At 67.1% G+C, this 25,359-nt stretch overlaps 1 protein-coding gene across 1 annotated transcript in view; it reads left to right on the plus strand.

The window, feature by feature from the left end:
• The first annotated feature begins 1,454 nt into the window (after nucleotides 1-1,454).
• The window catches only part of NOTCH1 (notch receptor 1), a 42,748-nt gene continuing 18,843 nt past the window's right edge, over nucleotides 1,455-25,359 (plus strand). Inside the window, exons 1-10 of the mRNA XM_080820754.1 lie at nucleotides 1,455-1,566; nucleotides 3,212-3,293; nucleotides 19,340-19,602; nucleotides 20,175-20,513; nucleotides 22,489-22,611; nucleotides 22,969-23,202; nucleotides 23,540-23,695; nucleotides 23,895-24,080; nucleotides 24,225-24,338; nucleotides 25,176-25,289. Of these exons, the coding sequence (XP_080676880.1) occupies nucleotides 1,506-1,566; nucleotides 3,212-3,293; nucleotides 19,340-19,602; nucleotides 20,175-20,513; nucleotides 22,489-22,611; nucleotides 22,969-23,202; nucleotides 23,540-23,695; nucleotides 23,895-24,080; nucleotides 24,225-24,338; nucleotides 25,176-25,289 (1,672 nt within the window). The 5' untranslated portion in view covers nucleotides 1,455-1,505. The remainder of the gene's footprint in view (nucleotides 1,567-3,211; nucleotides 3,294-19,339; nucleotides 19,603-20,174; nucleotides 20,514-22,488; nucleotides 22,612-22,968; nucleotides 23,203-23,539; nucleotides 23,696-23,894; nucleotides 24,081-24,224; nucleotides 24,339-25,175; nucleotides 25,290-25,359) is intronic.

Genomic DNA, 25,359 nt, shown 5'->3' on the forward strand with positions numbered 1-25,359 from the left:
CTCACAGCATCCCAGCCGCCACCAGTGCCACACACAAGCCCGGCGTGACAGGTGCGCTGAGAAGAGTCAGGTGTCCAGTCTGCCCACCACCAGCCATCCCACTCTGCCCACGCTGCGGGGCTCCCCGCAAGGGCTGCTTCGCTGCCAGCCCCGGGGCTCTACGGACCCCAGGTGCTCCTTCCCCAGGGTCCTTCACCCAGCTAGGGCCCTCTCAGCCTTCAAGGCTCCCCTCTGGCATCACCTACCCCAGAAGCCCCCCAGGACGCGGCGCCGGGGGGTTGGACCGCCCTGTGTTGGGACAGGGGTGTCTGTCCCCAGGGCCAGGCCATTAACTTTGCTTTCAGGGGGGACTGTGGCAGACATTTCGAACGCCCAGCGCTTAACCCGGCTGGGCACAGGATGCCCAAATCTGGCATCGCGGCGGAGAAATAAATCATGTGGAAGGAGCACGTGGGAGGCGCCCAGGGCTGCATAGGCGCTAGCAACGGGACTGGGGGGCTCGTGCGCTTTCCGGGGCATCTTAGGCTGCAGGCACCAGAAAAGGGGCTGGACTGTGACCAAGGAGCATCTAGGGGCGGGTCCCTCCTGGGGGAGCGGCAGCGCAATCGTGTGGCCAGGCGTTGGCCCCAGGTTGTCTCGTTGGGGCCCCCAGAACCCTCTTTCCAGAAACCGCAGCCCTGGTGCCACCGTCCCTCGGGGTCGCTAGAGCTAGAGCGTCCGTCGGGTCTCAGGGCTGCTGGGAGGAGAGCCCTGGTTCAGGGCTTACGTACGGCTGTCGGGGGCACGACCTCTCCCGCCCCGGGCCTGGGGACCCCTAAACGGCCTCGGCCGCCCGTCCCCACCGCGCACGGTCCCCTCAGACTCCCCTGTGCCCACTCCGTCCGCGCCTCCTCCGCTATTGAGATGCAAATCTTTGCCAATTGTCGCCGAGCGCGGCGACCGTCGGAGCCGGATCCTTCCGCAGTCCGGAACCAAACTTTTTGCCGCTGAAAACTTTCGAACAAGAAGTAGTCCCTAGGGCTGGCCCCCGGCGCCCCTTCGCCCCGCCACGGCCTCCAGCACCGGGGGACCGGGGTTCCGGGGCTCCGGACGCGCGCCCAGCCCGAGCCGACGCGGGCGGACGGCGCGCGCGCAGGGGCGAGGCCAGCGAGGGCGAGGGGTGCGGAGGGATCGGCGGGGCGGGCCCGGGGGGCGGGGCCGGCGGGCGGGGGCGGGGCGCACGGCGGCCCGCGCCTCACTAGTGCCTCGGCCGCGGGAGGGAGCGCAGGGGCGCGGGGCGCGGGCGCGGGCGCGAGCGCAGCGGAGGAACGAGCCGGGGAACGAGCGGGGGCACGAGCCGGGCCCGGAGGCCGCGGGGGTCCCAGCGCCGCCCGCCCGCCGAGAAGCAGGGAGCAGCCGCGGGCCGCCGCCGCTCGTGGGGCCGTCCGGCGCGCGCCCGTGCGCCCGAGCCCGCCGTCCCGGCGCAGGAGGCCGCCCTCGGCGCAGCGGGCAGCGGGCGGGCAGGCATGCCGCCGCTCCCGGCGCCCCTGCTCTGCCTGGCGCTGCTGCCCGCGCTCGCCGCACGAGGTAGGCGCCCGCCCGCGAGCCCGCAACTTTTCCGCGCCCTCCGGAAACTTTGGCTGCGCCTTGCGCGCGCGCCCCGGGCGGCTGGGAGCGGGCGGCCAGCGCGGGGAGGGGGGACCCGGCGACCCGGGGCGCGGGGAGAAGGACCGAGCCTCCCCCGCGCCGCCTGCGCGACCGGGGTGGGCCCGCGCCGCCCGCGCCTGGAGCCGGGCTTGAAGCCGGGCGTGGGGCGCTGGGGACCCCGGGGCCCCGGGAGGCCCAGCCCTGGGCTCGCCCCGTCAGCCACGCGTGGGGCTTGCCGCCGGGGCAGGCGGGCGAGCTGCCTACTGCTTTTCGATTTGAATCGAGTCGGTTTTGGTTTCCTGTTGCTTTGGGGGCCAGTATCTTTTCCCTCGCCGCTGGCCCGCGCCGCGGGCGGATGCTGGGGCGCTGAGCGTGGGGTCCGGGCCGTCGCGCTGCCTTTACGGAGCTGTGCGGCGCGGCCAGGCTGCCGGGCGTGGTGGGCTGCGGGGCGCCAGGCGGACCGGCCTCCTCCCCATTCAGGACAGTTGGCGAAGGGCCGGGCGAGGGGCGCGGACCCGGGGGTCTCTTTCCCACGCGCGATCGCTGCCCCCAGCCAGGCCCCCCGGCGGTCTGGCCGGGGCAGGGGCCGGGGTGGCGCGGGGGTGCGGAACCCCCAGCCGGGACTGGCGGGACTTTCACTTTGCGGGTTGGAGTTTGGAGACCCTGCGAGGGTGAAGGGGGACGTGGAGGAGGCGCGCGCGACCCTCTCCACTTCACGTCGAAGGATCCAGTGGAGATTAATTCCTCTCTGGCCCCTAAAAGTTGGAGGGGAGACTTAGCGCCCCCTCCAGAAGGTGGGATCCCAAGTCACACCCGTCCCCACCCCCCGAGGGGCTTAATTTACACAGCGCTGGTGAGATGGGGAGGCAGCAACCGGCTTGATCCCTTCTGGGGAAGGGGGTCGAATTCCTTCCAAACGGGTGTCTTCGTTCCCCTCCCCTGGATGAAGCTGAAGATGCCCGCCCCCCAGGGGCAGGTATTGGGTGTCCTAGAGGCGGGGCCGAGGTGTAGCCCGGTGCCCCAGGAGGCGGCCCTGGTGACAATGGGCTGCTCTGATTCCTAGGCGGGCGGGTCGTCAAGCCTCGCAGCTGTCGCCTTTTCCCACGAGCTGGGGGGGTGGGCAGTGTGGCCACCCCACCCCTCAGCACCGCCCCCTCATAGAACATGTTTGAACAGCAAGACAGTCCTGGTGGCTGGATAGGGGCCCAGCCCCCCTGGGCTCCCCGCTGAAGCCCCATTGAAGAGGGGTCGGGGGTGCTTGGGAGAGTGGCCCAGGGTCATGTTAGATTTCTTCACTGTTGTCCAGATGGCATCTCAGGCCACCCTGTCCACTTTGAGCATGACCTGCCCACCTGCCACCCAGCCAGCCTGTTACCCCTCCTCCCCATTTCTGACCACGGAACTCTGGGCAGAGTGTTGAAGCCCCTTAGGGTTCACATTTGGGAGTTTCCGAGGTCCCCTGCCCCCAGCAAGCCCATGACCTTGTAGGTAGAGGGGTGGCTATGCCGCTTGGGGGGGGGTGTCCTTCCCTGGGCTCAGGGCCCTCCAGCCGCCCAGGCTGACCTGTTGTCTTGCCCCTCCCCAGGTCTGCGATGTTCCCAGCCCAGTGAGAGCTGCCTGAATGGCGGGAAGTGTGAAGTGTTCCCCAACGGCACCGAGGCCTGTGTGTGAGTACGCACCCCTGCGCCCCTGTGGGGACCTGTTGCTTTTGTTGGGAGCAGAGCCCCTGCCTTGTGCATCAGGGGCCAGCAGGGACAGAACACTAGGCCATTGTCTTGTGGAGATGGCCCAGAAGGCTGGGCGCGGTCACGTGCTACTTTTATTGGACAAAGTCTGGCAATTACTTAATCACCAGCAATTACACTGTGTGTGTGGAGCTGGTCCGGCTGCTGGAGGTTCGAGCACGCCTTTGTGGGCCACCTTGGACTCCTGGGGTGTGCTAGGTGGGAATTCCCGGTACCCCATTTCTCTCAAGTCCCTGAGAAACAAGTGACCCGCCGGGAGGCTGTGGGCCTTCAGAGAGGCCGGGTCCCTGGTGGGTGCCTCCTCTGGGCAGGGCCTCTGAGCCAGAAATGGGCTGGTTCAAAGCCAGACCCGCCCCTCTGGGCCTTCCCGGCTCCCCCTCTCTGACCTCAGGGGAGGTTGGGGAGCTCATCCCCCAGGCTGGTGGGGGTGCGCGTGCCTGCCGGGCTCGGGTTCTGTCTTGGCATCTGTAGCTCCAACCTCCCTCCCCTTCCCCCCGCACCGTCCGGCCCATCACCCCACCCATCGGCTGCCAGGCCTTGGTCCCCGAAGCTGGGGCAGGAATGTGTGTTGTGGGGTGTGTACCCGCGGCTCGCCCCGATTGGGAAGGGGACTCCTGGTTTAGTCCCGCACCCGCCTGCCCGTGCGCACCGGCCGCAGAGGAGTGTTTCTGTTGCGCTGGTGGCCTGTGGCTTGACTTGGTGAGGTGGGAGTCCAAGGAGGCGGTTGGTGGCTGGAGGAAGGGCCCCTCCTCCCCTGGGGTGGGGGGCAGGGGCACAGAGGAAGCAGGGGCTCCCCAGCCAGTCCGGGTCCTCCTCGGGCGAGCTGCATTCCCACTGCTAAGGGCCCCTTCCCTTGACAACCCTTGGCCCGTGGGCAAGCAGCCCCTCCTTCCCCTGCCCCCACCCTCCCCGAACTGAAGCCAATTAAGCAGGTCTGTGAGCAGTTTAATAGACAAAGAGGATTGTGTCTTTGTCAGACGCTAATGAATGCACACTACTTTTTTTTTTTTTTTTGGTTTTTTGGGTCCTTTTTCTTTTCCTGCAGAAGCCTCACCAACGCTTGATGCCCTAAATCTTGTTTCCTTTCATTCAGAGACCGACAGCTGGGATTCAGGGGAAGCGCGGGGGCTATTGTCGGGAGGCGGATTAATGCCGAGTGATTAATTATGCGTGGCTTCCCAGAATGCATGACTCCCGACTCCCTTCCCGCCGGCCCTGCTCTCACCCATGGGGTGTGGGGGGGTCCCTGCACTTCTGCAGAGGCTCTGGGAAGGCAGGAGAGGCGCTGCGCTGGGGAAGGTGGGAGCCAGCTTTCATCAGTGCCACCAAGTAGCAGGGACATCCCGGCCCAGGAGCCACTGGGGTCTCCCTGGGCTGGAGCCAAGGCCACAAGGGGGCTGCCTTGGGATGTGGCCCCCTCCTTTCCGTTGGGGTGAGACCCTTCCAGGGCACAGAGTGATAGTGCAGTGTGCCCTCCCTTCCCTCCGTCCTAGCACCCTGCCAGCCGGAGCCCGGCCACTGGGGGCTGGGGTGGCAGGCTTGTCTCCTCCCTGGGGCCTGAGGCCCCCTCCTCCTTGGCGGGAAGCCTGCCTCGGTCTGGCCTGGCGCTCAGCCGAGCTCGGCCCACAGAGACCCCATTGTGCACACCCCACAGATCCACTTGGAAGACGGAACGGAAGCCCTGTCCTCAGAGGCCCTACCTCTGGGTCGCACCGAATTGGAGACTGGGGAGTAGGGATGGGGTGCCAGCCAGGCCCAGCTGTGGAGAGGCCCAGGTCTGGACTCGGGATGCTGCTTGGGGACGTCATGGCCACTCCTGTGCTGGGCCCTGGCTCCCTCTGCGCCTGGGGCCAGGGCCTTCTGCTGCGACCTTCTGTTCCCCTTGAGGCCCCGGGAAGTCTGCTAGGGTGGGAAGCGGAGCGGGGAAGGCCCTTTCTTTCCCCCAAGGTGTGAGGGCGGAGGCCCCTGGTGCCAGCCTAGGTAGGAATTCCGACTCTGTAGCATTCGTCCTGGACTCTCTCTCAGAAAGTCCTTGACCTCTTTGGGTCGGTTTGCTGGCTCCCCTGTGGAGACGGTAGTGTCCCAGGCCGGACATGTTAGTACCTGGTGAGTCATATGTTTCCACCCGAAAAAGAAGAAATCTTCCCCGGAACCCCACTAGTCAGGTGGCTGTAGGGCTCAGGGTTGGGAAAGAGGTTTTTGTTGGTGTGAAAGCCTTCCCAGGACCGCCACCAGGACTGGTGGGCCAGTGGCTGCCAGGGACAGGCTGTGGGGCCTGTTCCTGTGGGCCGAGCACCAGGCCCAGGGCAGTCAGTGCCGGGGTCAGGGGACACTCACGAGGGCTCCCACTCTTTTCTTTTGTTTGGAGGAGGGAGAAGGCCCAAGGGGATTGTTGTCCACTGGGGTGAGTGTGCATCCTCCATCTGAAAGCCTTACGGTGGGGGGCTGCCCCCGCCCGTGAGAAAGTCTGCTCCCCGGGTCGCCGCCCCGGTGATCGCAGAAACAGGCTGAGCCATCGCGCTTAGAGCACCTGGGAGGGAAGTCCAGCGGGCTGGCAGCTGGGGGCTTAGCCCCGGGACCATCCCGTGTTTGAGGCTGGCTCCGCCACCCACCAGCTCTGTGACCCCAGGTCGCCGGGTCACCTGAGCTCCGACCCACGACTGATCTTTCCGTGGTGTGAAGATTGTGTAAGAGCCGCCGGCCGAGTGTCCGGTCCCCCCGCTTCTCCCTTCGAGCTGACCGGGCGGGTTTCAGGATCCTCGTTCTTGAGTGTCTGGTCGGCCCACCAGTCCATTCGGAGGCGACAGAAGACGCTGCCCGGGGAGGGGCTCCCCGGAGCTGGTGGTTTTATTGCCACCGCTGGCTCGCATCCCCAGTCCCCTGTGCTCTCCCCCAAGATGCTTCTGAGCACCTGCCTGGTGCTGCCCGAGGTGCCGGCTGGCGGGCGCAGGTCCGCCCCAGCCCGGGCCCCCGTGGGGGTGCTGCTGTGACTTTCCCGGCAGCACCACGTGGGTGTGACGTGTCGGCGGAGGTGAGCGCAGTGGGCGGGGCAGCCTGACCCGGGGCTGACATGGCTCCGGCCTGTGACACCATGTGGGTCGGGTACGGGGCGGGGGTGGGGGGTGGGGCGCCCTGCCCAGATGGCAGAGCACAAAGTGGCACCTGGCCCACCCGCCCCTCTCTCTCTCTAAGCCTGTGTCCCTACCCGCCGCCCTGTCGCACCCGCGCCGTCCCCAGCTCTCCGTGGCTGCTCTCCGAGGAAGCAGGGCCCAAGGGACAACTTCCCTTTACCAGAGGAGGTCGGGAGGCTTGGGCGGGGGAAGTGACGGGGCCTGGCTTCAGAGGGACTGTTCCGTCAGCTCCCGTCACCTGGTCTGGCGGTTTCCACTGAGTCACCTGGGAGTCTTGGGCAAGGCTGGGGGAGGGACAGCCTGACTCTCCAGGCCACCGTGGGGCTTCCTCTGTGTCTGCGGCGTCTGGGACCCGGAACCGGGTTAGACACATACGGGCGAGACACCCAGGGTGAACCAGCCCGGCCTCCCCTGCTTACCTGCTCCGTGGGGAGACCTTAAGGAACTCGCCTTCTTTTGAAGGAAGGCGTCTCCTGGGGCCAGGCCCTGCCCCTGCACCGTGGCTAATGTTTTTCCCGTAGCAAGAAATACATATTTTGTTTTAAGAGAAAGGAAACTGTGCCCTTTGCAGGAAGAGGGTGGGTTCGGGTCAGCTGTTGATGGAGGAGAAGCTCTTCAGCAGGATGGCGGGGGGGGGGTGCAGCTCGGGGCTGGGACCCCCAGCAGCTGGCGGCAGGGGAGGGGCCCACGGGACCCCACAGGAGCCGGCGACGGCCCCCGCTGCACTCACCATGCTTTCCACAGCAGCCGGGGCACGCCGGGCCGCGGGGTGCACCGTCCCGGAGCAGGGAGGGCACCTTTCCTGTTTCGCGTCTTGTCTAGAAATAGTGGGAGGATGTGGCTTGCAGACCTGGTCGAGCGTCTAGATTGCTTTCCTCAACAACATAGCAGGAAGACGTCCGTGCACAGATGGTCGCCTTGACCGGCCCCCGAAGGCCCCGGCAGACCCGTTTCTCGGCTGGCTCACACCCCCTCCAGGTGCTGGCCGCTGCCCGCTGGTGCTGGCCAGCGCTGCTTATCTTTTTTTTTTAAGCCAGTTTACAGGTGGGAACAACTGAGGCTGCGAGGGGAAGGGGCCGGGCCGGGGCTGGGGCTCTGTCTAGGTCGGCTCAGCACTCCGTGTGCAGCCGTAGCCGCAGGTCGCCACAGGCCGTGACAGGCAGCCGGCTTCGGGGCATCGGACTGTGGGGCTGGCGTTTCTGTGGGTCCTGAGGCTCCCCGGGACGGCCGGGGCTTGGCTGGCTCTGGTGGGCTGTGTGGGCTCCCCACCCATGTCCTGCCATGCACAGTCTAGAAGATGGCGGGGCCCCCTTCAGACACACATCGCCTCCCCTAGGACTCAGTTTCCCCCTCTGCCCCTCCATGGCATCCCAGCAGGACCCTGCGACGGGCCCATAAATGCCCGGGTCGGGACGGGAGTGCCTGGCAGTGAGGGGGGGCCAGGCGGGAGGGCAGGTTCTGTGAGTCTGGGCCCCGCTGTAGGCTCCGGTGTTCCCAGCAGATGCCCGCCCCCCTCCCCGGGCTGGGCAGTGCCCGCTGGGGAGGGTGCAGTGAAGCACAGGTGTTCTGGTGGAGGGTGGACAGGCCAAGGAAGACCCTTTTCAGGAGCGGCCCGGGCCCTGGGGTGTCTTCTCAAACCGGGCCCCACCCCCCCGCCCCAGGACAGAGGGGCTGACAGGTGGGTTGGGGGGCTACATAGATGGGCATTTGGGGGATCAGTCACAGGCATCACGAGTTTTGCTGCTTTAGCCACTCGGAGCGCACCATCGGGCACCTACTGTGTTCCTAAGGCTGTGCCGGCACCAGCGCCATCCGGCTTGGGGCCTGCCGTCTGTCCACAGGCCAGCCCTGCGGCACCGCATCTCCTCTCCCGCACTGCAGGGCCTGCGTCTGCCTTGCCCGCCTCCAACATCTACTCAGTGCTCAGTAAAAACCCTCCTCCCGGCGCAGCAGGGAGGTGGTGGCACCCACCTGCCTTGGACCCCATGTCCCTGAGACGTCAGGGATGGGCTGGCGCTGGGCGTCAACACCCAGGTCCTGTGGTCTCGGGCTGAAGTACAGCGGAGGTGGGGGTTGGAAGGCTTCCTGGAGGAACTGGCACTCGTCTCCGGGCCTGGGTGGCCAGCCTGCAGTCCCAGTGACCCTAGGCGTGCGGCTTGGCATGTCCCCAGGGGAGTCACCCGGGAAGGCCTGACTTGCCTGTGGCCCCGGCCTGCTCAGGTCCACATCCACTCTGGACCCTGCTCTCACTGGCCGCCAAGCATCAGGCCGCCCCGAGGAGCTCGCAGGGCTGCGGTGGGAGGAGGGTCTTACTGAGTACTTAGTAGGTGCTGGGGCAGGCGAGGCAGACACAGGCCCTGCCGCGTGGGAGAGGAGATGTGGTGCCGCAGGACACGCTGCAGGACAGACAGCAGGCCCCGGGAGCGGGGTGTGCGGTCATCGCCCGCTGGCCTTTCTGGACTCGCAGGATGGGCTCAGAGTTACTGGGTGTGGCCCTGTGGAAGACACAGAGGGCTGGGGCCCGGCCCCTCGCTCTCAGACACAGACGGGGTCCCTGCAGGCTGCCTTTAGACTAAGGCAGGCTCCGTGTCTCCCCCGGGGCAGCACCACGGTCCCTCCCGGTCAGGGTCCCTCCCAGTCAGGGTCCCTCCCGGTCAGGGTCCCTCCCGGTCAGGGTCCCTCCCGGTCAGGCAGACTTGGGCACGTTGGCACCCGGGCTCACCCCTGTCGGTGGGGGCGCGGCTTTCTCGGCTTCTCTGAGACCCGTGGAATTCTGGGGCAGAAACTCTCCCCCGCAGTGTTTCGCCAAGTGGCAGCAACGTCCCACCCTGCGCCCCCTGCTCCTGGGGGGTAGCGTCCCGGCAAAGGCAGAGGCGTTGCACAGCTTTCTCCTGGCTGGGCTGGTCCGGGGCGGGGACAGCGGGTCAAGCCATTAGCGCTTTCAGGCGAATTACTTTGCTTAAGCCCCTGCTCCCTGGCACCCCCCCTGACGCTTCTTTGAGTGGGTCTGGGACCCCTCGGTCTCCCGCCGGACAGCCGACCCCCTCCTGCCGCCACCACCATTTGTTGTCCTGTGGGTCTTGAGTTCTCCTGGGCGGGGGGCGGGGGCTTTCTCAGGAGGTCACACCTGCGCCTCCCTGCCCCGCCCCCGAGCAAATGAAGGCAGCTCTCCTGGGTGCACAGCTGCCAGGAAGAAGGGCCTGGGGTCCCGCTCTCACGGTGGGCCTTGGTGGGGAGATGTGCACTGGGGAGCCGGGCCTCAGACGCCCACACGTGCAGCTTCCAAACCCAAGCGTCCCCCGGACACAGCGGCCAGCCCCCGGCCGGGTCTCGGTCTGGGACGCCCCACACGGTCCTGGCCCAGCCGTGGCTTTGGACCCTTCAGCCCGAGAGCTCGCCCTGCCGAGTTGGGGATGCTCGCTCCCCGGGCACCCCCCGCCCCTGGGCTGCTCAGAGATGGGTGGGCGTGTGGGTGGGGGCCGCTGAGATGCTCACCAGAGAAGTGGCCACATTCTGGTGTCGGTGCCGGTCTGGGGCTGGGACCCATCCTGGCCACATGCTAATGAGCGGGTGAGGGTTTGTCCCCAGCTGTCCCAGGTCACCCATCAGTGGGCCGGCTGTCCGTCGTGTGCTCTCGAGGGCTGCAGTTGGTTCCGTTAAGCTGGGTAAGCGGCGCCCTTGTCGCTGTTGACACTGTTCATTTGCTGGGCAAACTGCTCCCCCGTGGGGGAGCTGAGGCCTCAGGGAGCTGGGCGGATGGTCACGGCCGTCCCGCCGTCACAGCAGTGGGCCCCGGGAGGCTGGGGTTTGAGAGGTGGCCCCAGAACATCTGAGACACCCCCCACCCCAAGACTTCTTGGACCCACACGGGGTCATGCAATAGGATAGGAGGATGCCGCGGTGGCCCTCGGGCCCTCGGCTGCTCCCTTCTCTGGGGACACTTCCGGGCCCGGGCGGTCGCTCGGCTGCTGGCCTTCTGCCTTCACCACCCCACGGTCGTGGCCTGGCCTGGGTCACAGCTGAGCCACAGGCATCCGCCCAGGGGGCCAGAACCGAGGACCCGGCCAGACCCGCGGTTGACCCTCTGCTGACCGGCCTGGGTCACAGCGCCTGCTCAGTGCGCCTGCCCTGGTGGGGTGTCCCCTTCCGCGACAGGAGGAAGTAGCACAGGCCTCCCACCAGCCCGGCCAGGCTGCGGGAGACAGGCGGGGGCGGGGGGTAGCCGCGGCAGGACGGCGGGAGGGGGGTAGGCGGGGAGAGCGGCAGCTGGCAGCCTCTGGAAAGGTCTGTCCAGGCCTGCGCAGCAGGGCCCTTCATGGGGCTGGGGACCTGCCTCCCACCATTTCCTCTGTGTCGGTTGCTGGTGAGCGGAAACTGCACAGTTACTGGAAATGAGAGGTTTGGGGAAGAAGCCAGAGTTTTGAGTGTGTGTGTTTTTCCCCCGACAGCTTTTCAGTAAGAGCAACGCTGAGCTCAGCCCAGGCGGTGGAGAGGGTCCTGCCGCATGTCCACCCGCCCCTCAGAGCCTCTGTGTCCCCTCCCTCCGGGGCCTGGGTGAGGTGACTACCTCTGGGCCTTCCGGGCCAACCTGTCCGCCTGGCTGGTCCCGGCTCCCATGGGCGGCCCATGGGGCGGGGCGGCCCCCTCCCCACTTCCCCTCCCCGGGGTCAGAGTGAGGGCGGTCTCGGCCCTGTCTGCCCAAGAGCCCGGCAGTCCAGGCTGTGTGTCCCGGCGTCCACATGTCGCCGGGACTCAGCGTGTGGCAGCCTGTTCCCCTGGTGCTCGGCAGGCACCGTGCTCTGCTTCTGAGCCCAGGCTAGTGCTGGGGGTGGGCATACAGCGGGAAGTTGAGGCCAGAGGCCGCTGGGCGGCTTGAGATTCTGGAAGGAGGGGCAGTCCCGGTTGCCCTGAGCAGGGCTTTCCCCCGTTTTAGCATGCTGCTCCCGCGGAGCTGGGGTGGTGTTTCTTTTCTTTTCTTTTCTTTTTTTAAAGATTTTATTTATTTATTTGACAGACAGAGATCACAAGTAGGCAGAGAGCCAGGCAGAGAGAGAAGGAAGCAGACTCCCTGCTGAGCAGAGAGCCCGATGCGGGGCTTGATCCCAGGACCCCGGGATCATGACCTGAGCTGAAGGCAGAGGCTTTAACCAACTGAGCCACCCAGATGCCCCTGGGGTGGTGTTTCTATCAGCAACACAGGCCGTGGAATGCGCTTCCTCCCCCCACCCCCGGGCTGTGTGGCCTTGGGCTACCCACTCACCTCTCTGAGCTCCTTTCCCTTGGGGAGGACGGGGACCAGGCGCCTCGAGCCGGGTGAGGCGTCCCGCAGAGCTCCTGGCTGGCAGGTGCAGCCCTTATGGCCCGTCTGGGGTGATTCCAAGTCAGTATCCCCTTTCGGTCTGTCTGGGTTCACACGTGGCTCTAACATGGTCGGTCCCTGACAGCAGGTTGGGTGAGTTCTTCTCTGCACCAGAGCCCTCCTCTCATGCTCCGAGGCCTCGTCCAGAAAGTTCTCCTGAGACAGGCCCCACCCGGGCACTTAGGCCGAGCTCATGCTAGGGCAGAGGGTCAAGCACAGCCGGAGAACCGCCTGCTTTCCGTGCAGGGGAAAGCCCTCCCGAGGGCCTAGACCTGTGCCAGCTGTCTCCGGACAGCCAGGTGTCCCCAGGGGATGAAAGTGCAGGCCCCACCTTCACCTCCTCGACCCCGGGCCTGGCCTCTGTCTTCTGGCATTTGCTGCGTCCCAGGGCACCTCAGAGGCCGTGCCGGGCCTGGGGTGACGGCCAGGGCTACACAGCCAGGTACGCAAGCCTGCGGGGGAGCGTGGGGCCTGGTCTCAGGGTGGGGGTGCTCAGTGGGCATGAGTGGGCAGCGGAGGCCAGAGAGGAAGGGCTGGTGAGTGGTGCAGGACGGGAGTGACCTCTAGGACCACCACAGACCGTATTCCCGTGCTGCGGCCCGGCCGGAGGGAGCCCACAGGTGGCCCCGCCGGGTCCCCGCAGGCAGGGTAGCCCTGCCATGTGCAGCAGGGAGCAGGCTGGCGTGAGCTCCGGCCCTCTCGTGCCAGCGCCTATGGCTAGGAAAGCCCCCTAGCCCCGTGGAGGAGGATGACCGGTCCTCCCGCTGGACGAGGGCTGCAGGGGAGCTGGGCCCAGAGACAGCCCACCGCCAGCTGGCTGGGAGGCTTCCTGATTCCCAGACCCCCACCCCCCACCCTGGGTTTTGTGTTTCAGCTGAGCTGGGGGTAGGAATGCATTGTCTGCTGCGTCCCTCTGGGGCTGGGGCGGTCAGGTGAGAAACCCAGGCCTCCTGGGCGGGGTATCTGGGGTGTAGGGGACACACACACCCTCCTGCTGGACCCGTAGCTGCTTCCGGGCGGGACTGGGGGGCGGCCTGGCTCTGATGGCCCCTGGGGGACTGGCTGCTGGTTAAGAGCTGTGTTCAAGTCCAGCTGGTGCAGTGGGCATAACGTGCCTGGGCCCTGGTTTCCTCATCTGTGAAATGGCCCCAGTATGTGCCTGCAGGGCCGGCGTGGGAGCCCGGTGAGGGGAAGCTGGTGGGGTCTCAGCACAGGCTCTGTTTCTTCATTCTGGAAGCCGCGTGAGAGGGTTCTTGGCGTACTCTGCAGACTCCGGAAAGGAGCTCAAGTGCCCCTGGGGGTCCACCCTGGCCGGCCGGGGGTCAAGGGTGTCACTGTGCAGGCTTCTCCTCTCCCCACGCCTCCTGAGACGGCAAGTGCTCCTAGGAGCGGAGGCGGGAAGTTGCCAGAGTCATTTCTGGCTTTGGTGGGAGCTCAGTCTGCGGTTGCTGACTTCATTAATCGAGTTTTGGATTAAGCCCTCCCTATGGCCTCGTGTGCCTGTCGATTCCTTCATTGCTTCTGAGCGATTGCGGGTATGGGTCTGGGCTCCGCCCTGCTTGGGAGCAGAGGCCCCTGCCTTTGTGGGGGGCAGTGGGCCTTCGGGAGAGCCCAGGAGAGGTCACACCTGCCACCCTTGTCTCTAGTTTGGGGCTCTGTCTTTTGGCGGACCGGGGCGGGGGCGAGGATTCTCTGAGTGGGGGTGGGCAGCAGACTTTCCTCACACGCCTCATCTCCACGGGGCTCTCTCATGACCCTGGGGGACCCTGTTCTTGCTGGCTGTGCCAACCAGCAGCCCTCCCCACCCCATAGGTGGGCCTGGGTTGTCTCTGTCCCCGCTGCTGAGCCATCTCGGAAAGCTTCCCCGTTCCCGCACTGGCTCCCGCACTGGCCTCTCCCTCCCTCCAGACCACCGGCCACTTCCCACGCCGAGGGTGGGGCAGCCCCGAGTGACATGGGGACAATGAGCCACTGGGGGCATTGTTTTCCCTGCTGTGGGAAGGGTGACTTCCCAGGAGAACAGGCTCCTCCCCCACACGAAGGGCTTCCCCCGAGTCGGGGAAGGGAGCCGGGTTCTTCCTGCATTTCCTTTTCCCGGCACATTTTAGACCTTCCCAAGATGCGACTTGGGGAAAAGATTCAAGACAAAGAGCCAGCAGGACCGCCAGCAGCTGTTGGGGCCGGAAAGCCTGGGCCCTGGGTCAGTTCTTACATCTCCAGTGGGGGGGTGCTCTCCCCAGAGCTGAGCTGTCCTGGCCGTTCCCAGTGGGAAAGGACGCCAGGTCCCCAGATGGGCCACCGTTGGGGGAGGCCCCCAGAGGTCGCCGAGCTCCCTGCCCAGCCTGTGGTCGTCACATCATCCCTCAGCTGTTGCCTCCTGTAAGACAGGTGGCCCCTGCTGGGATATGGGGGGGGGGGGACTTGGACTGGCCCTGCCCAAGGGAGGGGCCGAGTCCTAGGACTCCCCACCTCCCCCCGCCAAGCCTTGACCCGAGAAAGGCTCGAGCTCACTGACCCCACTACCCGTGGCTGTAGCTCCGGGAACCTCGGGTCTGAGGTCTTCCTGACCTGCCCTCGGGCTACCCCTGTAGCAAAGCACAGGTGGCCCCATTTAGGTGGGACACGGATTCTCTTCTCCCCAGGCCAGGGGTCTCCAACCTCCCGGCCCAGCTGCCAGGGGTGGGCGGGCCCTAGTTTTGTGTCTGGTGTTGGTGGTGTGGCTGGAAGGTGCTGGTCCTTCGCCGAACAGCATAGGATTGGGCTCTGGGAGGAGCAGCAGGCAGCCAGACTCCCCCGGCCCTGGTCACCAGTGGACATCAGTGATGTTGACTTGGTTGACCCAGACACAGCAGGAGCCCAAGGGCCCCCGAACTGCTTCCTGGGCAGAAGGCTCGTGGAGGGGCAGCAGGGGTGTTGTGGGGAGGGGCTTCTAGGCAGGCAGTCCGCTGCAGGCCGGGCGGGGGCCATGTGGGTGTTGGGTAGCTTGGGGGCCGGGGTGGTGAGGAGTGAACCTCCTTGTTCTGCTCCCCAGTAACCGTTCCTGCGGCCACGGGGCACGGGCCCTGCCGGTGGTGGTGGGAAGCTGGCGCTTCTGCGGGGCCGGGTGGACTCGGTTAAGGAGGGACGCTGATCACATCCCGGTGCCTCTCCATAGCAAGGAGCCCTGGCTGCAGGCTGCCCGGCGGGCTGGACGCGGTGCTCCTTCCCTGCGACGGGTGGCGCGGGCCTTGCTCCCCTTTGGAGTGCTCCCCCCCGAGTCCTCCTGCACCAGAGCTCGTCCAGGTCCCAGCAGGGTGGGTCGCCCCTGGGAGGGCGTGTCCTTGCGTCCCCGCAACTCTCCGTGAACACGCAGAGCTCAGCTGGGTCCCTCCGCGTGCTCCCAGCGACGCGGTGACTCACGCAGAAGCCAAGTCCCGCGCGGGCGAGCGCGCGTCCCCTCCGCCGGACGGTGAGGTCGCCGGACGACACGCACGAGGGCCCTCTGAGCACGTGCAGTCCGTTGAGCTCCCCCCGACTCCACTGCACTCGGGAAACTGAGGCCCAGGCAGAGTGGGACGGAGAGCCCCTCCCGCGCCCGAGCCCCCAGAGCCTCTCTGCTCCCGCTACACTCCCCCCGCACCCCAGGGAGCAGCTCTCCTGGGGTATCGGGTTCCTCCCGCAGGGACGGAGGGAGGGGTACCCCGTCGCTGCCCCCGGCCCTCAGCTGGCCAGGGTGCAGACCCCGTGCTTCCCTCTGGACCACAAACTCCTTGAGGGCAGAGCCGAGCCCAGCTCTCCTCACCCCTCCCTCCCTCTCTGTCTCCAAGTTTGGGGCCGAGGGAGCTGTCCTCTGTCCCCTGGGGGTGGCAGATGGCTGCTTAGCTTAGAAAGGAAAACAGCACAATTTAGAATTAGTCCCGGGTGAAAGGTCACAGCAACATCTGCCTCCAGATGCTTTCTGGAGTCGCATTTCTATGGAGCGTTGGGCGGGGAGGGAGTGGGTGGAGAGACTGGGGTGGGGACAAAGCCGGCCGGGGCTGGGGACAGGAGGCCCAGCAGCCTTTCGGCTGTCCTCCGTGGGCCAGGGTGTCTGCCGGAAGCCTGGCCCGTCTCGGCCCCCTCCGCGGCCTTCCCCCGGAGCCCCCAGCCCACCTGTCCCTCACCTGCCACGGCCAGCGTGGGTCGGCCTGACAGGCAGGCGGGCAGCGCAGAGGACGGAAGAAAGGGCAGGTGGGGGGGACAGATGCTGGGTGGCCTCTGGGAGGGAGCCGCTGTCCCTGTCCGGTCTGCAGGGGGCTCCCCACCCTGCCTGGACGGGAGGATGTGCGGACCCGCAGGAGGTTTCATTCGGGTCACTTGAGGCCCCGCCCTGGGCCCGCTCTAGGCTGGCCGCTGTCAGGTGCTGTTCCCTTGGCCAGGCCGGGGCCCCTCCCCACCAGGCACTTACTTACGGCAGCCCCCCAGGACAGGCACGGAGGACAGACCGGCCTCCTGGTCCCTCCAGCCCCCTCTGGGAAGTCTGGGGGCTGTGGGCAGAGGAGCCCACAGGTGTCCATCCCCAGGCAGCTCCCGTGCTGTGGCCGGGTGGGGAGAGAGGTGTACACAGAGGCAGAAGGGAGAGACGGCAGGGCCGGGGGCTGGAGCGGGGACAGGCACAGTGGGGAAAGGGTGGCCTCCAGGACTGGCCCAAAGCTAACCCAAGCACCTGCCATCCCAGACCCTGTGTCTGGCTCAGGGCTTCCCCTTGGCTCAGGCTCCTGGCTGAGCCCAGGTTGTAGGTCGTACCCCACACAGCCCCACAAAGCATCTGCCTCTACTGTCCGGTCTGCAGGGACCCCCCTCTTCCCTCGTGGGCCTGGCCGTCCTGGAGCTGGGGTGCTGGTGGTGGATGGCGGCCACGCCCAGGCCCAGCCCAGGAGCCGGCCAGGCTGGACAGCATGCCTTCACGGTGGTGTCTGCCTGGCCTGGGCAGGACTAGGGAAGACAATGGGCCTTCTCAGCTGCTGCTTTCCCCCAACAGAGGAGCCTCCCTGGCCCCTGCCCCGCCCGCCCTGGTTGGCGGCCCGCCGCGCCCGGCTGGGAGCAGCTGCCGCCCGCGTCCCCGGCCACAGGCGCACCTGCTCCCCGGCCAGCCTTTGTCCACGCTACTGACGCCTGATGTCTTGGCGTACGTTCCCCCGCTGGCCTCATCGGCAAGGATGCCACCCATCCCGGTGGGTTGTCCCACGATCTTGCCACCAGAGTCCCCCTCCTGAGCCGGAGCAGGGGGGCTGTTCACAGGGGCGCTGTCCCACTGCTGGAGGGTTGAGGGATGAGCCTGTCCATCTGGGGATGCCCAGCATCCCAACAAGTTAGGAATCCGTCTAGTGGCAGGGGGACCCAGGGACACCCCCTCAGGGACCCTGAAGGCTTCCCTCCCCTCAAACCAGCAGGGCTCCGAGAGACGGGGTGGTGTGGTCAAGGTAGGCTCCCACCCTGCTCTGATGGCCCAGCGTCCTCCACCCACCACCCACCACCCGCCCGCCCCATCAGTGGCTGGGAGAGAAAAAAGAGCCTTTTCTCCCAGCAGGAGCAGTGGCCAGCTCCTGCCTGACAATGGAGGGCATTGATAGGTTGGGGGAGGTGCTGCCCGTCCCCCCACACCCGTCCCGTGTTGCTCCTCTCCGGGCTCCCAGTACCGCTCAGGCCAGGAGCAGACGGTCAGTGACTCCCCAGAGTCCTGGAGTGTGGTGGTGTGGGGGGTCCCTGTGCCAGAGCTGCCAGCCCCACAGCCTGCTTCCCCAGCGGGCTGGGCGGGAGCCTGGCTCTGTCCTGAGTTACCTCCCTGCCCCCCACAAAGGGCGACTGGTTTTCCTGAGGCCAGCTGGCTTGGGACTGTTGGCTTCTGACAACAGACGGTGGGCCAGGGTGGCCATTTTGTGTCGTCCTTGTCGCCTTCCCCAAGTGGCTGCCACAGATAAAAACCTGCAGGGAGACAGATGCAGCCCAGGCCCTGGGGACAGACAGGGGACAGCTCATTGCTGAGAGATGCAGAGACCCTGAGACCCCGGCTCCCCAAACTGCCACCCCGCCCATGTGGCTCTGGCTCTAGCCCCTGGGGCGGGCCGGGGGCAGTGAGGACCGGCAGACTGCCACCTGCTGAGGGGTCCCCGTGGGACGGCCGTGGCTGTCGCTTCGGGGCCAGGGCCAGGGCCAGGGGCAGCCCCTTCTTGGCGGGGCTCTGGCAGATGGGTGTTTCCGGGGGCCTGAGCTTCCCCGCCCACCCCCGCCTCTGCCAGGGGGCGGAGGGCCTGCCAACCCGGTGCCTGGAGCTGTGGGTGTGGCATCCCACCGGCCTTCCCAGGCCGCCGTGGGCCAGAGGCGGGCCAGGGCCCTGTTACGCCTCACAGCCTGCGCCCCTGGGAAGAACGACGCCTGACTAGTCCCAGGGCCTCACTGCACTTCCCCTCGAGTGCGAGGCCACAGGGTGACCTCAATGGCCCATTTGAGGCCCAGGCTCCAGAAACTGGGCCAACAGGTGTCTGAGGGGGGGCTCTGGGATGGGGGGTGGTCTGTGCAGAGCCCCATCCCTGCAAAGAACCTGTGAGATGCCCCCTTCCCAGTTTTTCCACTCCTGATGGAGCCTGAGCAGCGGGTTCTGGGGCAGGGCACCGAGCAGGCCGACGTGGCGGCCTTCAACCCCCACGCCCCAGCCCCGGGCGGGCTCACCGAGAACTCGGGAAGGATGCACTTCTGGGCACCTTGATTTCTGTTGCTGTGAAATGGGTGTATTTACTTGCGGCTGATGTAACCCTAACCCTAACCGTGTCTGGGCGCTGGGCGTGGGGGACCAGGGGGTGGGGACTGTGTCCCAGCAGTGTTCCTGTCAGCTAAGAGCCCTCAGCAGAGGGAACTCCACCTCAGAAAGGAAACGGGGAGCAGTCTCCCGTGTTTCAGGCCTCCGTGTGCTCGCGATCGCGTCCGCATCCGTATTGAAGCAGAAAAGCCGTGAACCCTTTTATTACCCAAATAAGGCTTGCTGGTTGCAGGAGAGCTAGCGGGGAGAAGCGGACAAGCCCCCAAACAGGGGCGCCACGGAGCGCTCCTTCCTGGGGCACGGCTGGGACTGGCCGCGTGGCCCCCTCTGCTGGCTCGCCCAGCCGCTCACGCAGACGCCCGCGCGGGTTTTGAAACCCAGGCTGTGCCCACTGTGCGTTCTGCTCTCCAGCCCGTTGCCCCAATTAACATGATCGTTTCTTTTTATTGAGGTGGAATTCGCTGAATGTGAAGTTAACCACTTTAAAGCATCTAGTTTGGAGGCGGTTGGCACGTCCGTGGTCTTGTGCAACCACCTCCCGTGTCTGGTCCCAGAACCTTCCGCAGCCCCGGAGGAGCCCCCAGCCCGCGCCCGGCCGCACGAGCTGCGGGCCCTGCCAACGCCGGGATGGGGAGCCGGGGCCAGGCCGGGGCGGGGGGCCGGGGCGCCGGCATGAGTAACTGCTCTGGCGTGTCCCCCACAGCTGCGGCGGGGCCTTCGCGGGCCAGCGGTGCCAGGCGCCCAACCCCTGCGTCAGCGCCCCCTGCAAGAACGCTGGGACGTGCCACGCCGTGGACCGTGGTGGTCTGGTGGACTATGCCTGCACCTGCCGCCTGGGCTTCTCCGGGCCCCTCTGCCTGACGCCCCGAGACAACGCCTGCCTGTCCACCCCCTGCCGCAACGGGGGCACCTGTGACCTGCTCACGCTCGCCGAGTACAAGTGCCGCTGCCCCCCGGGCTGGTCAGGTGAGAGCGGGTGGCAGCCCTGAGGACCCCCGGTCCTGGCCCTGCCCCGGCTGCCCACGTGCCGGGACGCGCAGGGCCGAGGCCGAGCCCGTCGGCGTGGCAGGGAGAGGCTCTAGGGCTCTTTTCAGGCCGTTGGGGTTGGTGACCCCTACCCTAGAGTCTGCGAGCCCCTTTCCAGCCCTGAAATTGTCTGGCTTCGGCTGCTCTGGGGCCCCCGCTCCTCCCCCGCTCCACGAGGACGGGGCTTCTCCGTCTGGTCGTGCGCTCGGGGGCGGGCCAGGTCTCGGTGAGGAGCTCTGACTCCGCACCGGGCCCTGGAGGGGACAGACCAGCTCAGGTCTTGAGGTCGCCTCCCCTCCGCCAGCCGTGCGTCCCGGGCACCTCAGTCCCTATCCACAGGAAGATGGCCACGTCCTACTGTCGGGTCATGGGGACTAAAGAGACGCCGCTTTAGGTCTGTGCGGGGTGGGCTCCTCCGTGGTGCCCGGAAGCCACCCCCGGGGCCTGGAGGAGGCTCTGGGCGCAGCCAGCCAGAAGCCCGTGTGACCCGCTCGCTGCCCCTCGCCCACCAGGGAAGACGTGCCAGCAGGCCGACCCCTGCGCCTCCAACCCCTGTGCCAACGGCGGCCAGTGCCTGCCCTTCGAGGCCTCGTACATCTGCGGCTGCCCGCCCGGCTTCCACGGCCCCACCTGCCGGCAGGACGTGAACGAGTGCAGCCAGAACCCCAGGCTCTGCCGCAACGGGGGCACCTGCCACAACGAGGTCGGCTCCTACCGCTGCGCCTGCCGCGCCACCCACACCGGCCCCCACTGCGAGCTCCCCTACGTGCCCTGCAGCCCCTCCCCCTGCCAGAATGGGGGCACCTGCCGCCCCACGGGGGACACCACCCACGAGTGCGCCTGCCTGCCAGGTACCGTCCTGCCGGCCGAGGGGGCCCCAGGGCTGCGGGAATGGGGTGTCCAGTGTTGGGGCAGGGAAGGGTCTGGAAGGGTTACCAGTCAGGAGGCGGACTGCATGGGGTCCGGGTGTCACCCCAGTCCCTGGCCATCACTCTGCCCCCTGGGGGGCTCTGCTGTGACCCCCCCAACACTTGTTCCCCTGCCCCCTTTGGTAGGGACCCAGGATCCCTGCAGCCCCCGGGACGGGCTCATCGGTGAGATGCAGCCCTGGGTGAATCAAGCTGGAAGGGGTTCCCTCCGCCCCCCAGGCACCCCTGCACTCATGGCCCCTGGCTCTTTGCCCTGCTCTGGAACTCCTGGGTTAGGCACGAGCCCCCTCTTCTTGAATTCCCTGGAAACCACGTGCCAGTGGTGAAGCTCACCACAGCCTACCTCCCGTTTCGCTGGGACATGTCCTGCCTCGCTGGTGGCTTGTCTCCTGTGGGTATGGGGGACCGTGAGGGGTGGCCACCCACGGCTGGCCCCCGGTAACTCCACTGGCCCCGCTGCATGGGCTGGTCTTTGCACCATAGTTTCTGAGTCAGTTTTGCTGCTGCTGATCTAAAAACTACTGATGGGAAGCTTGCAAACCTCGCAGTCTGTGGGCTGCACGGCCGGCCCTTACCTGGGCCTGGGGCAGGGGAGGAGCCGGAGCCGAGAAGGTGGGGTCGTGGGGTTTGGCTGCTGGGTGTACAGGGCCTAGCTGATCTGGGGTTACCGGGAGGGCTGCCCCAGCTGCCATACGCCCCGGCCCCAGCAAAGGGGAAGTGTCCTGCCTGCCTGCTGGCCGCGGAGCCCTGGGTCTTGTCACCGCATCAGCTGCCTTTGCTGCAGACGCCAGGCGCGGGCACTTCCTGGGTAGCGCTGGGTGTTCCCCTTCCTACCTGACCGCCCCAGTGCCGCTGGCTGTTTGGATCGCCCAGGCGGGCTGAGAACTAAGCCCACGTGCCAGGCCCACCCCTGGGTTCTGGGTTCAGTTGCCTTTCTGCTGGCCCGGTGAGCTCGGGCCTGGGACCCCCCATCCAGCCACGTGGCTCACGAGGAGCCTGCCTTCCCGGGGCCACAGTGAGGGCTGGAGGACCCACCAGAGGATACCCCATGCCCGGAGCTTGTCCAAGGGTTGGGGGAAGCCATGGTCAAGGCCCGCTCCAGCACATGTGGGAGCCACAGCCCGGGCTCTGGGCTCCCACTTGGAGGGAGCGTCCTCCAGAATGCTACCCACTTAGCACCTTGGCTCTTTCTGGCCTCTTGCTTCGGCCCCCACAGCACTGGTGGGGTAGGGGGGCCCCGAGGGAGGAGACGGCTGCTCCAATGGCAAGAGAGGGGTTCAAAGGCACCCCGGGAGGGGCATTAATTAGTGGGCGGCTGTAGGCTTGGGCTGTTGCCAGCACGCCTTTCTTGGTTGATGATTGAGCGAGTGGGGGTTGAGCGGGTTAATAGCTGACCGGCGGGGAGGCCGTGAGGCAGAGGTTGGCCCCAGCTGGGGGAGCCACACCTCTGTTCCCGGGAGGATGAGGACCACGTGTGGGTCCCTGCCCAGAACCCTCCCCAGCCCCAGGCAGTTCCCTAAGATGGGGCATGTGCTGCGCCCCCATGGGGCGCCCTGGGGACCCCCACATGGTGCCTGGCCTGGAGGCAGCCACAGGGAACTCTACTATACGAGACTGTTTCCAAGTGAGTCTCCAGAGTCCTGCATTCCTCAGTCCCTGTCTGTTCGGCAGGCCCTGGGCCAAGGGATCACTGAGAGAGGAGCGTGTCACCCGTGGGCACTGGAATGTGGGGCCTGGTCCCACGGAGAACAGGGGACAAGGCCTGGACCCCAAAGGCCCCAAGGCAGCGGGCACCCCAGGGCAGGCCACAGAGGGGCAGCACCCTGCCCATGGGTGCGGTGGGTCCAGCCAGGAGGACGCTGGGGCCTGACCGGACCCCCGGCTCCTTCCGCCACAGGCTTCACCGGCCAGAACTGTGAGGAGAACGTGGACGACTGTCCCGGGAACAACTGCGGGAACGGAGGGGCCTGCGTGGACGGCGTGAACACCTACAACTGCCGCTGCCCGCCCGAGTGGACAGGTGCGGCCGCCCGGTCTGGCGCGCAGGGACGGCGTGGCCTGGGGCAGCCCTGGCCTGCCACCAGCGTCTGAGGTCCCTGCCCCCGTGGCCACACCCACGCGACCTCAGCTGCCCGGCATGGCCCATCCGCAGCCTGGCCCCGGGTGGCCCCATGCTGCAGCCGGGCTCCCTGGGTCTGGGCCACGTTTGGGGCTCCAATCCAGTGGGAGGCGCACAAGCGTGGCCCCCGAGCCCCGTGCCCACGGCAGGGCAGTGGCTTGGGCTGCTGGTGGGTGGAAGGCTTTGCGGCGGAGGTGGACCCCTCGCGGCCCAGGGCCCTGGCGGCGTTCGCCCAGCCCGACGGTCTTGGCCCCGCAGGTCAGTACTGCACCGAGGACGTGGACGAGTGCCAGCTGATGCCGAACGCCTGCCAGAACGGCGGGACGTGCCACAACAGCCACGGCGGCTACACCTGCGTGTGCGTCAACGGCTGGACAGGCGAGGACTGCAGCGAGAACATCGACGACTGCGCCAGTGCTGCCTGCTTCCACGGCGCCACCTGCCACGACCGCGTGGCCTCTTTCTACTGCGAGTGTCCCCATGGCCGCACGGGTGAGCGCCAGGCTGGAGGAGCGGGGCCGTCCAGGGGGGCGGGCAGCAGGGGGAGGGCACCACTGGCTCGGCGGCTCCCCCAGCCCCGCCTGGCAGGCACACCGTCACTGGGACACGCAGATGGCAGCTCCCGGAGCCCCCAGAGATGGCGCGAGAGGGGCCTTTCTGGAGGGAAGAGGGCTGGGGCACGCCGGGGCAGGCCTACTGGCGACGAACCTCCCGGCGTGACCCGGGTGTCGTGAGCCTGACGGGGCCGCTCGGTAGCATGGCCGTGGGAGGCCAGTCATCCCCAGGCGGGGGGGTGGGGGTGCCTGGCTGACCGCTGCCGCCCCGCCAGGTCTGCTCTGCCACTTGAACGACGCGTGCATCAGCAACCCGTGCAATGAGGGCTCCAACTGTGACACCAACCCTGTGAACGGCAAAGCCATCTGCACCTGCCCCTCGGGGTACACGGGGCCGGCCTGCAGCCAGGATGTGGACGAGTGCTCGCTGGGTGCGTTAGGTCGAGGGATGCGGCGGGGGGCACAGCCAAGGGGGCTGCTGGACCAGTGTTTCCAATCCGATGGGGGAGCCATCGCTTGGAGGACTGCCAGTCTGATGGGGGAGGCGGGCCTGTCGCCCGCACGGTCCAGAGGCCAGGGTGCCTGAAGCAGACTCTCACCGGGACTGCACACCCCCCGCCCCCCTGCCAGGTGCCAACCCTTGTGAGCACGCGGGCAAGTGCATCAACACGCTGGGCTCCTTTGAGTGCCAGTGTCTGCAGGGCTACACTGGCCCCCGCTGCGAGATCGACGTCAACGAGTGCATCTCAAACCCGTGTCAGAATGACGCTACCTGCCTGGACCAGATCGGGGAGTTCCAGTGCATCTGCATGCCTGGTACGATGGGCCGGCCTCTGGGCTGGCGGGGCAGGCCCTGGGGTGCTGGGCTGTCAGCTCTGCGGGCAGCGGGAGCTGGGCGCCACATCCTCTGGGCCCAGGCTGTTCACGGCCCCTGAACCCCCTCACCGTCCCCCACCCCAGGCTACGAGGGCGTGCACTGTGAGATCAACACGGACGAGTGTGCCAGCAGCCCCTGTCTCCAGAACGGCCACTGCCTGGACAAAATCAACGAGTTTCTGTGCGAGTGCCCCACGGGTGAGGCCCGTCCCCTGCAGGGCTGCCGCCGAGCCCCACACTCTCTGGGCCGGGAGCCCCGACACTCTGCTGGGGTGGGGACGGTTCCTGGGCTCCATCCTGTAGGAGCGTCTCCCTACTGCCCTGAGGGGGTGCTACACAGCTGCCCCCGGGGCTGGGGGACAAGGACTTCATCTTAGGAATGACTAGGCCAGGCTGGACAGGGGCTGCTGGCCCCCCACCTTGCTGGGGGCATGAGAGGAGCCCAGGACCCAGAAATCCTCCTTGCTGCCAGGGTTCCCTCGGGACAAGAGCACCCTGGGAGAGCAGTGTACTCCCTGGACCTCTGAGGGGCATGGGTGGGGAAGAGGGGCCAGCCTGGCTCTTGGAGGGCTCGCAGCTGGGAGGGAGTCGGCCTGGCCTGCACTCCCAGCAGTGGGCATGACCTGTCATGGACAGTGGACATAGCCCGCAGTGGACGTGACCGTCAGGAGGGGCTCAGGGCGGGAGGGGTCTGTAAGCCTAGGGGTGCGGGGCCCCAGGAGGCGTTAGCAGGTTAGAGCCTGGGCCTGCAGGGTATAAATCGGCCATCCCAAACCCTGGGGACCTCCTTCACAGCCCGACGCAGCTGAGGACACAGCAGCTGAGCTCAGCTGGGCAAGGGCCCTCTTGGAGGGGCAGGAGCTGAAAGGGACAAGAAGAGAGACTGGGAGGCGTCCCGAGCCCGGGCTGGGCTGCAGCAGGCTCTGGGGAGCCCATCACAGGAGCTCCCCGCTCCGGTCCAGCTGGGGCTCAGCGGGGGCCCCCCGGCACCACTGCCTCTGACAGCAGTGACAGCAGCCCCTCCCCCGGCCGCAGGCTTCACCGGACATCTGTGTCAGTATGACGTGGACGAGTGCGCAAGCACGCCCTGCGAGAACGGCGCCAAGTGCCTGGACGGGCCCAGCACCTACACCTGCGTGTGCACAGAAGGTGGGGCCGTGGGGGTGGGGACGGGGGCGAGGGGAGGGTCTCCCGTGGGGAAAGGCACAGGAGGGCCAGA

Source organism: Martes martes (genome assembly GCF_963455335.1).
Source record: "Martes martes genome assembly, chromosome: 12".
In the NCBI taxonomy this organism is placed as follows: domain Eukaryota; kingdom Metazoa; phylum Chordata; class Mammalia; order Carnivora; family Mustelidae; genus Martes; species Martes martes.